We start from the raw sequence: 17772 nt of genomic DNA, 5'->3' as shown, positions 1-17772 counted from the left end.
AGAAAGAAAGAAAGAAAGAAAGAAAGAAAGAAAGAAAGAAAGAAAGAAAGAAAGAAAGAAAGAAAGAAAGAAAGAAAGAAAGAAAGAAAGAAAGAAAGAAAGAAAGAAAGAAAGAAAGAAAGAAAGAAAGAAAGAAAGAAAGAAAGAAAGAAAGAAAGAAAGAAAGAAAGAAAGAAAGAAAGAAAGAAAGAAAGAAAGAAAGAAAGAAAGAAAGAGGAGAGATGGGGTGGAGAGTGACAGGTGTGTCAATACATTAAACTGTTTCCTTGAATACTTCAGAGGAAAGTTTGTTTGTCAAGGGTCAACAACACATCTCACTGTTAGTGTTTCTCTTCAATCTACTCTATGTTTCCAATAAATACCACACACACACACACACACACACACGCACACACACACACACAATAAAACTGAAGCACATAAAACAGACTTACTTCAAATGCTGGTGTATAGGTGTGATACCTTTTAAAATACGACCCATAACGAGGACAACTACTCTCATTCAAAGCCCAAGAGGTGATTGGTTAAAAGCACTCACTCAATGGAGGTGGCGATTGGCTCCAACACTCACATTCCCAAATGTAATAATAACAACATACTGTGTGTAGTTAATCAAAGAACGAGAATCAACTTCTCTTCGTCAGATATAAATGTTCTCGTCTCTTTCCCTTCATCTAAACTGATTTGAGGTATGTGGGATAGGTGAAAACGTTGTGATGGAGGTGCATCAACAGATTACTTTTCCATCCAGCACAATCTTATCTACAAGTGCCTTCAGAAAGTATTCGCACCTAGGTCTGTTGCGGTGACCGTAATACCGGCCACACGAGTCATGACCGCGGTAATCTCCTCTCATGCACCCTGGACACGTGTTGGTAGTACCCAGCTCGCTAACGACCATCGGGTCACTAATGGCCTGGTACTCAGGGCTCCATTGTCCCTCTAACCACTCGGACATCAACGCAAATGAAAAACGAAAATCACATCAAACACTTATCATCAAAAGAGTAGCGGTGCTTTTCAAACTCTCCTCACTGGGACTGATCAGTTTGACGAAAGAAACGGAGTGGAAAACATGGTCGCTGTGGATGTTGTTTCAAAGCATTTACAATGAAATGGCCAGCGCTTTCTAAAGGTGATGATTAAACCCATAGGCCTATACTGTATATGAGCCCGGAAAAAAAGACAAATGTGCCGTTAAACTGATTTGAGATGTCTTTGGTACATAACTGGTCTAGCCTATACTGCAAAATGAAACTAATTCTATCTAGTAAATCGCCTTGGAGTGTGGACTGTGTTTTTATGTATCCTGGTTTACCGTATGCTCCGCTTTCTATCCATGAGTCTGGGAATGTCAACAGTTTATTTAAATATGTGTTGAGAAAACGTGTTACTATCGTTGCTCCCGAACGGATTTCACTTGGTTTCCCAAATGAAGCACTGGGTAGCTGAAGGAACAGGGTTGGAGAGCCCATAGCATACAGAGTTTGGGCGGAAAATCACCTGTTCCGCAGCGAGAGGCTGTATGCTCCTCAAACAGTGGTTTATGCATGGAGGGAAATAACCGGAGTAGCCTATTGAAAAACTAACAGGCGGAAAAGTGACCTCCATTCGCTATTCGAGTGCATACGGATGACACTTTTCACTCTGCCCATTTGATAATGGGCCATTCTAAATCAAACTAATGGGAGAACAGCGTGCACAGCCTGAAGCAAGGAACAGAGCGCAAGCATTGGTTGTCACACCATGTGATTCTAAGACATTGTAAGGTTTGGATCATTCACAATTAAAGTTGCCAAATTACTCAAAATCTAGCATATAGGACCTGTTTAAAATGATCACATTTAATGCTCAACATAGCCACTTCATTTGCGCACTCGCTATGGAATGGGAAGAATATCCTTTCGATCTTATTCAGCGAAGTTCAATTACATTTCTTCTTATTATAAAATCATACAATATAAAATAATGGCACAGGACTGGCACAGCTAAATGAACAAGCCTACAACAGGATGCTTAGCCAGATAACATACCTTACAGTCGTGGCCAAAAGTTGACAATGACACAAATATTAATTTTCACAGTCTGCTGCCTTAGTTTGTATGATGGCAATTTGCATATACTCCAGAATGTTATGAAGAGTGATCAGATGAATAGCAATTAATTGCTCAGGAATGGCAGCAGGCAGGTGTGAGAGCGTCTGCATGCACAGTGAGGCGAAGACTTTTGGAGGATGGCCTGGTGTCAAGAAGGGCAGCAAAGAAGCCACTTCTCTCCAGGAAAAACATCAGGGACAGACTGATATTCTGCAAAAGGTACAGGGATTGGACTGCTGAGGACTGGGGTAAAGTAATTTTCTCTGATGAATCCCCTTTCCGATTGTTTGGGGCATCTGGAAAAAAGCTTGTCCGGAGATTACAAGGTGACCGCTACCGTCAGTCCTGTGTCATGCCAACAGTAAAGCATCCTGAGACCATTCATGTGTGGGGTTGCTTCTCAGCCAAGGGAGTGGGCTCACTCACAATTTTGCCTAAGAACACAGCAATGAATAAAGAATGGTACCAACACATCCTCCGAGAGCAACTTCGCCCAACCATCCAGGAACAGTTTGGTGATGAACAATGCCTTTTCCAGCATGATGTGTTGGTTGCAGCATGATGTGTTACCTTGCCATAAGGTAAAAGCGATAACTAAGTGGCTCGGGGAACAAAACATCGATATTTTGGGTCTATGGCCAGGAAACTCCCCTGACCTTAATCCCATTGAGAACTTGTGGTCAATCCTCAAGAGGCAGCTGGACAAACAAAACCCCACAAATTCTGACAAACGCCAAGCATTGATTATGCAAGAATGGACTGCCATCAGTCAGGATATGGCCCAGAAGTTAACTGACAGCATGCAACACTGCAAGTATTGACTCTGCATCAACTTCAGGTAATTGTCAATAAAAGCCTTTGACACTTATGAAATGCTTGTAATTATACTTCCGTATTTCATAGTAACATGTGACAGAATATATGAAGCCACTGAATCAGCAAACTTTGTGAAAATTAATATGTGTCATTCTCAAAACTTTTGGCCACGACTGTAGTCGGCAAACCCATGTTCTGTTCTTCTGAAATATATGTTCTTTACATCGTAATGTTCCTTTAGACCTGCCTAAAATAAATAATGGCTTTATTGTGATGGTGTACAGTTGAAGTCAGGAAGTTTACACACACTTAGGTTGGTTTCATTAAAACTCGTTTTTAAACCACTCCACAAATTTCTTGTTAACAAACTATAGTTTTGACAAGTTGGTTAGGACATCTACTTCGTGTAAATTTTTCCAACAATTGTTTACAGACAGATTATTTCACTTATAATTCACTGTATCACAATTCCAGTGGGTCAGAAGTTTACATACACTATGTTGACTGTGCCCTTAAACAGCTTGGAAAATTCCAGAACATTATGTCATGGCTTTAGAAGCTTCTGATAGGCTGACTGATATCATTTGAGTCAATAGGAAGTTTACCTGTGGATGTATGTCAAGGCCTACCTTCAAACTCGGTGCCTCTTTGCTTGACATCATGGGAAAATCAAAATAAATCAGCCAAGACCTCAGAAAAAAAAATGGTAGACCTCCACAAGTCTGGTTCATCCTATCGACATAACCTGAAAGGCCGCTCAGCAAGGAAGAAGCCACTGCTCCAAAACCGCCATAAAAAAGCCAGACTACGGTTTGCAACTGCACATGGGGACAAAGATCATACTTTTTGGAGAAATGTCCTCTGGTCTTATGAAACAAAAATAGAACTGTTTGGCCATAATGACCATCATTATGTTTGGAGAAAAAAGGGGGAGGCTTGCAAGCCGAAGAACACCATCCCAACCGTGAAGCACGATGGTGGCAGCATCATGTTGTGGGGGTGCTTTGCTGCAGGAGGGACTGGTGTACGTCACAAAATGGCATCGTGAGGGAGGAAAATTGTGGATATATTGAAGCATCATAAAGACATCAGTCAGGAAGTTAAAGCTTGGTCGCAAATGGGTCTTCCAAATGGACAATGACCCTAAGCATACTTCCAAAGTTGTGGCAAAATGGCTTAAGGACAACAAAGTCAAGGTTTTGGAATGGCCATCACAAAGTCCTGACCTCAAACCTATAGAATATTTGTGGGCAGAACTGAAAAAGTGTGTGCGAGCAAGGAAGCCTACAAACCTGACTCAGTTACACCAGCTCTGTGTGAAGGAATGGGCCAAAATTCACCCAACTTATTGTGGGAATCTTGTGGAAGGCCACCCGAAACGCTTGACCCAAGTTAAACAATTTAAAGGCAATGCTACCAAATACTAATTGAGTGTATGTAAACTTCTGTCCCACTGGGAATGTGATGAAATAAATAAAAGCTGAAATAAATCATTCTCTCTACTATTATTCTGACATTTCATATTCTTACAATAAAGTGGTGATCCTAACTGACCTAAGACAGGGAATTTTTACTAGGATTAAATGTCAGGAATTGTGAAAAACTGAGTTCAAATGGATTTGGCTAAGGTGTATGTCAACTTCCGACTTCCACTGTATATTCAAATTTATTTGCCTTTATTTCAATGTAGATGTTACAAAGGTACGCGTCAGCGGCTTCTGTTTATGTGAATTAACGGTAAATTACATTGAGCCCGTCGTACCTTTACATGACAATAACTGGCTGGCAAAGGAAACCCCTGAAATGAACACTATTGATGTCCACCCCCAATGGAGTATCAACAAGGGGCTGTACCAGGAAGAGGGAACTTGACAATCAATAAATCATAGTGGTATGTCCATGTCATGTTCATCATGATCAAATAGTTCTTATTTATATTTTTTTTACTCACCCATCCACCAACACCCCCCTCTGAGGACACATATCTTTTTTGGTTTTTACAGCTTTTCAGTTATATATATATATATATACACACACATATTTGACATATACATGGTACTTTTATATACCGCAATCACATAAGAATGACACATTACCGAACATAAGCTCTTTAATCCCACCCCTCAGCCACTCTTAGCCCAATCACCATAGACCACCCTCGTTTGGTTTCCATCATGATCAAATGTTACCGTCATGTTCCACACGGCAGCAGAATCCCCCCTCGTTCATCATCTCCGTCAACGTTGGGCTGTCCACCATTTTGAAAATGCCACCGTGGATGTCAACTTCACACAACGATACAATACCACAGAGACCAATTAGTTAGCCAAACGAACGACTAAAATGAGTGGGAGTGGATCAGAGTTGACTTTCAAAAAGGGCTTTGCTCGGTGAAATGTCGAATTCACCATTTCAATAACAACAGGAAAAACAGTCATTCTGCTTTCATGAAAGGTATTGACGAATGAAGAAAAAAAGAGAAAAGGTGGGAGTCCAGTCTATCGCTTCAACACACATACTCACTTCTCACGCTCACACACACACACACACACACACACACACACCACACACACACACACACACACACACACACACACACACACACACACGCTCACACACACACACACACACGCTCACACACACACACGCACACACACACGCTCACACACACACACACACACACACACACACACACACACACACACACACACACACACACACACACACCCACACACTGGAGGAAACTACAAAGCTCCTGTATGCGAGTGATGTCGGAGGTTCAGGGATAATTAACTGTGATTGGCTGAGGCTCTAAAAACATGGCAGCTAGTTGGCAGACATTAAGGAAGTGTAATCACAGCTGTCTGAAAGAGAGCGACTACGTCCCAAAAGGGCACCCTATTCTCTATATATTCCACTACTTTTGACCACCCTGGTCAGACAGAGTGTGGAAAGGGAGGGAGGGTTGGCAATCCCCCTCTTTTACACAAGGAGCCAAAGGTATTCAGAAGGCTTTGGGCGTGGGCCTGCCACATTTCCCTTTATCTTCCTTCCCTCTGTTTTTTTCCATGTCTCTTCCCCTCCCTTCATCTACTGTATAGGAACTCACACAGTCTCCCGTCTCTCTACTGGACTATACCTCTATCCCGCTCTTCTCCTCTCGCCCCAAATACCTTAATCTACAGTACCACTCCCTTTTTCTCACTACCCTCTGTAGATTCCTTCTCGCCAACTCTCTCGCTCTACTCCTCCCTTCAAGCAAAATCCCTACAGGGGCTTCCCATATATCTCAGATGTACTGAGGTGTGTGTGTCACACACACACACACACACACACGCAGAGAGAGAGAGAGAGAGAGAACACCCTGTCTGGGTCCAGCACCAGTGGAAACAGACAAGGGAGGAAGCAGGCAAACACCCATCCATCTCACTCACTACCCAAACAGAATCAGAGGGAGAGAGGGAGAGAGGGAGCAATGGTAGAGAGAGGGGCATCCGTGGATGGCCAATGAGCCGGTGCGCCAGCATGCAGTATTTTCTGTTGTCCATAGCATGCCAAATGTCCTTAATATAATAATATCCTAGCCAAGGACACAATAACACTGAAAACAACAAATCATAAGCACAAGAAGACAAACAAGATGACTACTGTGGATACAAATCAAGCCTCAAAAGCATCATAACAACACCGCTGCACATCACTGACTGTCTAACAGCCTCTTAACACAGGTTAAGCGCAAACCCTGTAAAATGTTGACAATTTAGCCACTTAATAGAGCACTAACGGAGACTAGGGAGTGCATCCCAAATGGCGCCCTATTCCCTATATAGAGCACTAGTTTTGACCAGATACATCTGATCTGATCAAAAGTAGTGCACGACGTAGAGAATTGGGTGCCAGTTGGGACACAAGCCTAGCTAGGCTACATCAGGCTGGGTAATGAATGAGCTTGATGGGATGCAGGTTGTGCATGGTCAATGGTGGGGAATCTGGGCGGCGCGGGAAACACACATTCACTTAACTCCGTCAACTGTGGGAGAGGTCAGAGATGGGAGAGATAACAGGGAGGGAGAGTAGAATATGCGGTGTCTAAGATGAATCAGAGACCAACTACTGCACTGTCACCTGACCTGGACGACTAGAACAAGTAGAGCCACTGGTGTCTCCATGGAAACGATGGATGGAAGGAAACGGATAGAAACTGGCCCCTTCTTTCTTACTAACAAGACTTGGATAAATGACACTTTAGAATTGGAAATGGCAGGGGAGAGCTTAGTATCACAATGTCCACCTCTTTTGGTCTATAATATGGGAACATGTTATCATTACCTCTACTGTAAGTTTTCTGCATGGAATCAATACCAATACAATATTTTAGGTTTCAGATCATATCTAATGGCATGATGAAATTCTGAAACGTCCCCACAGAATTTCCTCATGCCTCAAGGGTAACCCTGATATCAAGTGAGTCAGACACTACTGATTCCTGTAATCAAAATACCTGATCATTTGCTAAAACCTATTTAGCATTTAAATTAAAGCTGAGTGCATCTCTATCCCAAAAAACAGTAATGACTAACACCTTTTAGAGTAATAGTAATGTAGTAATGACTAACACCTATTATAGTAATAGTAATGTAGTAATGACTAACACCTATTATAGTAATAGTAATGTAGTAATGACCAATACCTATTATAGTAATAGTAATGTAGTAATGACTAACACCTATTATAGTAATGTAGTAATGACCAACACCTATTATAGTAATAGTAATGTAGTAATGACTAACACCTATTATAGTTATAGTAATGTAGTAATGACTAACACCTATTATAGTAATAGTAATGTAGTAATGACTAACACCTATTATAGTAATAGTAATGTAGTAATGACTAACACCTATTATAGTAATGTAGTAATGACCAACACATATTATAGTAATAGTAATGTAGTAATGACTAACTCCTATTATAGTAATAGTAATGTAGTAATGACTAACACCTAGACAACCAATTATACCTCTGAGGTAAATGAAGAAATAGAGTGGTGAAATGACCAGCGGCCACACACACACACACACACACACAAACACACACCTCTTCTCCTTCGCTGTCCAATTCCACTATTCGCTGTCCAATTCCACTATTCACTGTCCAATTCCACTATTCACAGTCCAGCGCTCTGCCCTTCTGTTTAATAAATATTTAACACACTCACTATCGTCCCAGATCAAATTAAAAGCAAAATTGTGGTGAGTCGACACGTATCACAACACACCCGCCTTGCCTGTTTCTAATAGCCCAAGTGATAAGATGCTGCCCATTCCCAATATAATGCACTACTTTTGACAAGGACCCATAAGAGCTCTGGTCAAAAGTAGTGCACTATGTAGGGAATAAGTTGCCATTTGGGTCTCAGACAGACATCCACATGCTAGGTTAGATTATCAAACTGCCTGTTTTCATGTCGCTCCAAAATCATTTATTTATTTTCGTCACCGATCATTTAAAAGGTACCAATATCACCCCCAAAAAATGACCCCATTTATTTGACCTGGAAGTAACATATGCAGTTGTAGAACCAATTATATAAGTGACTTATGTTATGTTGACTAATTATCCAGGGCAACTTCTTCTCCACTCCAGATCACCTGACACAGATCTAGGATCAGCTTACTTTCCCCAATGCTTAACCATTAGGCTGCCCTCACACAAATCTGACTTTTGTTTGTCTACTATACGGTCAACTTCCTCTCTCAACTCCAGATCACTTGGCATTTGTTGCCCTTTTGGAGCCCGGCAGGCTACAGATCTAGAGTCAGCTTACCTTAACCATTTGTGTAATCAAAAGCAAAACTGTTCTTAGATCAGCTCACCTGGCGTCCATTGTTGGAGCCCTTGTTGGAGCCGGGCAGGCTGCAGCGTCCCATGCTGCCGTTGGGCGTGGTCCCGCAGCTGCTGATGATCTGCAGCTGTTTCTCGGCACGGTCGGCACGGTCCAGGAGCTCCTCAATGAACTGCTGCAGGCGCACCTTGGCGTTGGCCTCCCGCGCCGCCGTCTCCTGGAGGAACTGGTCTATCTGGGTTACCTCCCTGGTGAATCAGGAGGAGAGGAGACAGATGGTTACTGGTGTGCATAAGCACACATAGGTTACATCCCAAAAAGCACCGTATTTCCTATACACACACACACACACACACACACACACACACACACACACTGAACAAACAAAGTGTTGGTCGTGTAAAGTTGGTCCCCTGTTTCATGAGCTGAAATAAAAGAACCCAGAATGTTCCATACGCACAACAATTTGTTCACATCTCACATCCCTGTTATTGATCCTTTGCCAAGATAATCCATCCACTTGAAAGGTGTGGCATGTCAAGAATTTGTATTTTATTTTACCTTTATTTAACGAGGCAAGTCAGTTAAGAACAAATTCTTAATTTCAATGACGGCCTAGGAACAGTGGGTTAACTGCCTTGTTCAGGGGCAGAATGACAGAAGAAGCTGATTAATTAATCAGCATGATCATTACACAGGTGCACCTTGTGCTGGTCACAGTTAAAGGCCACTAAAATGGGCAGTTGTGTCACACAACACAATGCCACAAGTTTTGAGGGAGCGTGCAATTGGCATGCTGATGGCAGGAATGTCCACCAGAGCTGTTGCCAGAGAATTTAACGTTCGTTTCTCTAGAGAACTTGGCAGTACGTCCAACCGGCCTCACAACTGCAGACCACGTGTAATCACGCCAGCCCAAGACCTCCACATCCGGCTTCTTCACCTGCGAGATTGTCTGAGACCAGCCATCCGGACAGCTGATGAAACTGAGGAGTATTTCTGTTTGTAATAAAGCCCTTTTGTGGAGAAAAAAAAAAAACTATTCTGATTGGCTGGGCCTGGCTCCCCAGTGGGTGCACCCCTGCCCAGACATGTGAAATCCATAGATTAGGGCCTAATTTATTTATTTAAATTGACTGATTTCCTTATATGAACTGTCACTGTTCAGTCCAGTACACTAAATCTGACCAGAGACATATGGGCTCAGCAGTCATGGACTGGTCTATCTGGGTCATCTCCCTGGTAGAGAGAAGCGAGAAGAGACACAGAATGGTTTGGGGAGTGCATACACACACACACACACACACACACACACACACACACACAGGGGAGTTGAGCTAAAAGTCATGAAATTTAGATCGATACCTGCACACTGATGACTGGTGCTGCAGTTTAATGGGCAACAATAAGCCATATTAATTGCTATAATAATATCAATATTAACTGTTGCAGCATTCGTCAGTGTACAGGCATTTAGGTGACAATGCCAGAGAAGCCGGCATTTGGAGGATATATTGGTACGAAGTCGATGGCCGGTAAACCATGCCAATATATCCTCCAAACACCGGCTTCGAGAGTGTCATCACTTTTATACAACTGGTTACCAACATATTTAAATAACGATTTATAGATTTTTAATTCAAAAACATTTTTTACTCATAATATTTCATCCTTCCACGAGATATAGTCCCGACACAAATCTATGGTTGCTACCCAAGCCGCCTGGTCGTTCATTCGATCGGTTAGGTTGCCAAAGACCCAGTCATGAAGTCTTTTATTCTATATCCAAGTCGTTCGTTCTAATGTTCTGCTGCCATGCGGCCTGGCAACGTTCATATCCCTTGGTTGCTCGCTAGCCAACTACGGCTAACAAAGTCATGTCCAAATAGTGCAGACAGAATAGCAGCAAAGTAGCTGCATTTGCATTTGTTCAGGCTGTTTTGTAGTGACATTTATTTGTAGTGAAATTTACAATGAGCTAATGGAGGAGCGATTTTGCCCGGCATAGAAAATGTGCTCTCTCGTCAGGACAATGTTCAGAGGTGCTAGCCAACTACACAGCTAGCACAATCACTTCAAACTGGAAACACAGCAAACTAGCTGCATTTCGTTTCGTTTGGCCCGGTTTTCTATTGACATTTCTTTGTATGTATCCATAAATATTATGCTTATTCATGATTTCCACTGGCTGAGAAATGAGGTCTCATCCTGACACGTTAATCCTCAAATGGGACAGTGGAGATCAAATTTCAATATTGAAAAAGGTGACAGAGAAAGACAGCTTTATAGAAATGGCTGCTATTGAAAACCAAATTGTAGTCTAGGGTGGGTGACCTATTGGTAGAATCATTTACTCCCGCAATAGTGTTATATGGACACTGATGGTTACAAGTATAGGATCATATCAAGTACTGTACCTGATACCTTCTGGGCACATCTTTGTACTCAACACACACACCTGCTAGGGGGTAATGTTGACCCCCAAAGTACTGTATATAGCAGATGCATATATACAGATGAGTGATATACTGTATCTGCAGGCACAAGGAATCCATCTCTTCAAAACACACACACATTCCTACACAAACACACAGGAGCAGACTGATTAATGCTATTGCACTCGCTGTCCCAGTTTTATACATACATAACATTTTATTTCCACACAGATACTCTATCACAGCTGAATCTTTTTCATAGTCTTTTCTCTCTCCCTCTCTCCATTTTCCCTTCCCTCATCTCTGTGGATCTGAGTGTGCGTGCATATACCAACGTCTCTGTCCTTTTAAACACCAGCAGCCGCTCCTGTCCAAACAATCTCCTCGGAAAATCCAAACAAGGCACACACACACACACGCACAAGGTCCTACGACCGCTGGCTTGTTGTTGGTTTTCCCGGGAGTAAAGTAACTACTGACTGAAGGTTAACGTAGCACGCTCGAGTTAAGGCTGCATCCCAAATGGCACTTTATTCCCGTTATAGAGCACTACTTCTGACCAGGGCCCATAGGGCTGAATAGGTTGCCATGTTCTATGAAAACGGAAGAGGCTAGACTTGAGAGATGTTTGGCATCTGGTGAAATTAAGTGTCTGTCTTGGGGGGCAAAGACATTCCAAAATGAGATTCTTCAGATTGGGATTAGAAGGAGTGTTTGAGCGACATGAAAGATGTGGTTATCAAATGGTTGTGTAAATAAATAAACTGAGTTGTGATGACTCCGCACACACGCAGTCACACACACACACACACACACACACACACGAGGGGGTTTGCGCAGTAGTTTGAGGTTTGACAATAACATCATAATGATATGGGGTTAGAGCTCATCTCAGGGTATTTTAATACACTTCCGACCCTCTTTTGAGACACTATTTCTACTCATCTCATTCATGCTGAGTAGGATAGAAAAGCTAATGAATGAATCTTCAACTAGCCCAGAGAGGATTTCATTTTCCCTGTTGCTAAAATGGCTCCAGTCACATTATCCAGCTTCTCTCCCTCTCTCCTTTTCACTCTTCCTCTCCCTCTCTCTCCCTCTCTCCTTTTCACTCTTCTCTCTCCCTCTCTTCATCTCTCTCCCTCTCACTCTTCTCTCTCCCTCTCTCCTTTTCACTCTTCCTCTCCCTCTCTTCATCTCTCTCTCTCTCCTTTTCACTCTTCCTCTCCCTCTCTTCATCTCTCTCCCATCTCCTTTTCACTCTTCCTCTCCCTCTCCTTTTCACTCTTCTCTCTCCCTCTCTCCTTTTCACTCTTCCTCTCCCTCTCTTCATCTCTCTCCCTCTCTCCTTTTCACTCTTCCTCTCCCTCTCTTCATCTCTCTCCCTCTCTCCTTTTCACTCTTCCTCTCCCCTCTCCTTTTCACTCTTCTCTCCCCTCTCTCTTCTTCTCCTCTCTCCTTTTCCTCTTCCTCTCCCTCTCTTCCTCCTTTTCACTCTTCCTCTCCCTCTCTTCATCTCTCTCCCTCTCTCCTTTTCACTCTTCCTCTCCCTCTCTTCATCTCTCTCCCTCTCTCCTTTTCACTCTTCCTCCCTTCCCTCTCTTCTTCTCTCTCCCTCTCTCCTTTCCACTCTTCCTCTCCCTCTCTTCTTCTCTCTCCCTCTCTCCTTTTCACTCTTCCTCTCCCTCTCTTCATCTCTCTCCCTCTCTCCTTTTCACTCTTCCTCTCCCTCTCTTCATCTCTCTCCCTCTCTCCTTTTCACTCTTCCTCTCCCTCTCTTCATCTCTCTCCCTCTCTCCTTTTCACTCTTCCTCTCCTCATCTCTCTCCCTCTCTCTCTCCTTTTCACTCTTCCTCTCCCTCTCTTCATCTCTCTCCCTCTCTCATTTCCACTCTTCCTCTCCCTCTGAAATCGACAGGCACGAATACAAATCTCACACCTGCCTATTTGTATACCTATGGTTTGTGTAGGAGTGTGCATTTATGTTGTGTGTTCAGCCAACAGCGTTCTAATGATTCATCTTCGCTCCCATCCTCCTTCCAGTGTGTGTGTTCACACTGTCTGTTTCTGTTTTCAGTTTCACAACTAGAGATCGGGAGTCAGGCATGCCACCACAGTCACCGCCACATTGTCCCTTACCTCCAGGCAGTGGGAGGACGTGTCAATAAGGGCGCACACACACACACACACACCCACACACACACACACGGATTTCAGCAGCCACGCTCAAAACATCAAAGAGAGGTCAATATCAATACATAACCGATACAGGAGTCTGGAAGTGGCTGGAGCAGATTTTCCTCTATATTATGGGATGTGACGGGCAAAGGAAAGGAAAAGAGAAAGTGCACAAAGAAGTTGTTTAATTTGTCTGGGAGCGAGACGTCGATATCCGTGATGGGGCAGGTTTTCATTTCGCAATCCGTGATTGTCTGTAGACCCTGCCACATACGTCTCGTGTTTGAGCCATTGAATTGCGACTCTACTTTGTGTCTCTACACTTGACTTGCGGAGGGAATAGCTACACTGAATCCTCTCTTAGAAAGCGCTGTAGGATTGTGGGTCGCCTTCAAATCCAAGAGGATTGTGGGCTACCTTGTCAGCCTTGAATAAGCGATGAGGGAAGGGTATGTGTTAAATAAAATGTGAGTGGCAAATTGAATGTGCAAAGGAAAAGCACACGTGTCCCAAATGCCACGCCATTCCATATATAGTGTACTACTTTTGCACTACGTAGGGAATAGGGTGCCATTTTGTCACGGAGACAGACTGGTAGTAGAGTTGGATAAATACTTAAAGAATAATTGGTATTCATGATACATTTATCCAAAGATGATAGGCGTTACAATATATTAAAAGTAAAGAATAAATGTATCTGCCTTTTTGATGACCTTTTCTATGCACTTCATCTATTCAAATAAAGCTTTTTTTATACACTAGGCTGAGATGGAGAAAAAAAAATGTAAAAATGACTGTCATTTGAATGAAAAGAAAAATCTCCTTTGCTTGGGGGGGGGATAAAAGATACCGGTGTTGAATGGTTGCAGTGAATACTTATTTGCAGTGGTCCGGTAGGTTGGAGGGGCTTTGGAGGGGCTTTGGAGGGGCTAGCACGCACGCACGCGCACACACACCACACAGCCTAGAGCAGACCCACCTGATAGAGTAGAGGGAAGGAGAGGAGAGTGACCACAGACTGGATTAGAGGTGTGCGTTCGACTGATTGTTCGAGTGCGTATGTGTGTTCAACATGTGCAGTATGTGCACTACACCGCTGACTCAAATAATCAACTCGTCATCGAGCGTTGATCGTTTGAATCAGCTGTGTAGTGCTAGGGCAACAAACAAAAAATATATATAATATATGCATATATGGGGTTCCAAGGGTTGAGTTTGGGTTGAGTTTGGGGTTCCGAGGACTGAGTTTGGGGTTCCGAGGATTGAGTGTGTGTGCTCAGGCAACCCTGCCTCTGCAGCTGACCCACCAGATGGGTTTCCAAAGAGCAGCAGAGCATTCATCCCCGACAGATCCACCATGCAGGACTATGTACACGTGTGTACCAAAAGGTCTCAGGTGACCCGGCGTATCAGCGTGATTCATTTCACTGTATTTCACATTGCTGACGACTCCTGGTTACGCACGAGCTACGCCAAATGCAGAGAAAGCGCTAGTGAAGTCTTAAAGGGGGTAGCCATGTAAGGGACGAAATGCGTTTGAAAAATGGAACACTGAAGGATATGACACGGTAGAGTAAAGCTGGATGAGGTCGAGGTTCGGCCAAAGCATTGTTTTTGACAGTGATGAAGATAAAGGGTTGAAAGCGGAACGACAGTGTAACTCTTCTGCCCAGCTCACTGCTATATGCACCCCAGTCCACGCTTGACCAAACTGACAAGGGCTAGAAAGATAGACACTCCAATCCTCTGGGAGTGTCGGGCGAAGGGAAAAACTGGAAAGCCTCTCTTCTCCCTCTGGCTGCTCACTCTGCATAGCTGAAACAGAGTTTGAATCAGAGAGAGGGGAAATCGGGTGGGTTTAAAGAGACAAACAGACATGCATGCACACCGAAACGCAAACGTTCAGAAAGAGAACAAGACAGAGAGACATACCAAAAGACACACACCAAGAGATCGAAAGAGCCAAAGGGAAGAAGCAAGAGAGGAGACAGACCGACCGACACACAGAGAGCCAGAGGAGGTGACAGATGGACAGACAGACACCGAGATGTGTTGGTTTCCTGTTGACAACCTTAATTAAAAAACACCTCTCTCTCTCTAGGCGTGTGTGTTATTGGGAAACAGGCCCAGCCTATATCCGACTGGCACAGACCTAGACAAGACATTGGGGGTGAAGTAGTGTCAGTGTGTGACACGGTGCTGTGGAACAGCTGGTCAGGCCACCCTTGGCGCCATAGATGGCGCCATAGACTACCACAGTATGAATCATAATACCCAGAAAATCTAGCGGGAAAACAGGGAAATGGTTCCAAATCGTTTTTCCCACCCTACATTTTTTCCCATCGGGGATTTTTAGAAATACTTCAAACAGCTGTGTTTCATGTAGCTTTACCCTGACGTGACATTTTCATAACCACTCTCTCGGACAAGGTGACTTATAAATATATTTGGCTCCATTTACTATCCGATTTGAAAATGCTCATTAGCATAAAAGTAGACATCATGGAAGACTACAAATCCCTGCAAGCTCCTGCACGTTATCTCTAGCACCTTTTGACCGCTAGGTTTTATGGGTACTATGACACCTCCACTGTGCGGCTCGATTTAGGATGCAGACACAATGAATAGTATCCATCTGTCTCACCATGCCAAGATGAAAGGGCGCTGTGTGCCTGATATAATGCCATCGGATGCTAGTTTCATGGTCAACATATAAAAGGATAGATGTTGGGGTAATTGTACAACATTCTGGAGGCATTGATGTGAAAAGTGCTGAGTTACCTCAAGAGGATGTGGCGTTGATTAGGGCTACGCACTTGCCTATCGGTTGATTTCACTTACAATTCACCGTATCACAATTCCAGTGGGTCAGAAGTTTACATGTGCCGTTAAAGAGCTTGGACAATTCCAGAAAATGATGTCATGGCTTTAGAAGCTTCTGACAGGCTAATTGACATCATTTGAGTCAATTGGAGGTGTACCGGTGAGTGTATTTTAAGGCCTACCTTCAAACTCAGTGCCTCTCTGGGAAAATCTAAATAAATCAGCCAAGACCTCCACAAAACTGTAGACCTCCACAAGTCTGGTTCATGCTGGGAGCAATTTCTAAATACCTGAAGGTACCACGTTCATCTGTACAAACAATTGTACACAAGTATAAACACCATGGGACCATACAGCCGTCATACCGCTCAGGAAGGACAAGCATTTTGTCTCCTAGAGATTAACAAACTTTGGTGCGAAAAGTGCAAATCAACCCCAGAACAACAGCAAAGGACCTTGTGAACATGCTGGAGGAAACAGGTACAAAAGTATCTATATCCACAGTAAAACGGATCCGATGTCGACATAACCTGAAAGGCCGCTCAGCAAGGAAGAAGCCACTGCTCCAAAACCACCATAAAAAAGCCAGACTACGGTTTGCAACTGCACATGGGGACAAACATCGTACTTTTTGGAGAAATGTCCTCTGGTCTGATGAAACAAAAATAGAACTGTTTGGCCATAATGACCATCATTATGTTTGGAGGGAAAAGGGGGAGGCTTGCAAGCCGAAGAACACCATCCTAACCGTGAAGCACGAGGGTGGCAGCATCATGTTGTGGGGGTGATGTGCTGCAGGGGGGACTGGTGTACTTCACAAAATAGATGGCCTCATGAGGGAGGACAATTATGTGGATATATTGAAGCAACATCTCAAGACATCAGTCAGGAAGTTAAAGCTTGGTCGCAAATGGGTCTTCCAAATGGACAATGACCCCAAGCATACTTTCAAAGTCGTGCGCCATAGTGCGCTATCGTGCATAAATTAATTTTGCCCCCCCCACACCAAACACGATCACGACACGCAGGTTAAAATATCAAAACAAACTCTGAACCAATGACATTAATTTGGGGACATGTCGAAAAGCATTAAACATGTATGGCAATTTAGCTAGCTAGCTTGCACTTGCTAGCTAACTTTAATTTCGGCAACATTTATTTTGCAACGCTCGTGCACGCAACGTGTCCTGTCTGGTCAGCATGTGAGAGAACGATTGAATAAAATGAGAAGAATATGAATGTGAAGTACGTAGTGCAATACAGTTGGTAGAGCATTGCGCTTGCAACGCCAAGATTGTGGGTTCGATTCCCACGGGTGACCAGTAGAAAGAGTACAAAAATGTATGCACTCACTACTGTCAGTCACTCTTTATAAGAGCGTCTGCTAAATGACTGACATGTAAATGTATTTAGGGAATAGGGTGCCATTTGGGATGCAATCCTGAGTATCTATAAATAAATGGAAGGTCTTTTAAATGCAAGACTTGCATTCTTCACATGTACAATAACATACTGAGTGCACAAAACATTAGGAACACCTGCTCTTTCCATGACAGACTGACCAGGTGAAAGCTATGAT

The 17772-nt window shown here is 43.3% G+C and overlaps 1 protein-coding gene across 2 annotated transcripts in view; it reads right to left on the bottom strand.

Moving 5' to 3' along the window:
- The window catches only part of LOC112234352 (F-box only protein 41), a 90681-nt gene that overhangs the window by 23445 nt on the left and 49464 nt on the right, over positions 1-17772 (bottom strand). For both annotated transcript variants that reach the window (XM_042329772.1, XM_042329771.1), the window contains exon 4: positions 8789-9005. In XM_042329772.1, coding sequence (XP_042185706.1) covers positions 8789-9005 — 217 coding nt within the window. The remainder of the gene's footprint in view (positions 1-8788; positions 9006-17772) is intronic.

Source organism: Oncorhynchus tshawytscha, linkage group LG11 (assembly GCF_018296145.1).
Source record: "Oncorhynchus tshawytscha isolate Ot180627B linkage group LG11, Otsh_v2.0, whole genome shotgun sequence".
Taxonomy (NCBI): Eukaryota; Metazoa; Chordata; class Actinopteri; order Salmoniformes; family Salmonidae; genus Oncorhynchus; species Oncorhynchus tshawytscha.
This window is presented reverse-complemented; position numbering and strand designations above follow the sequence as displayed.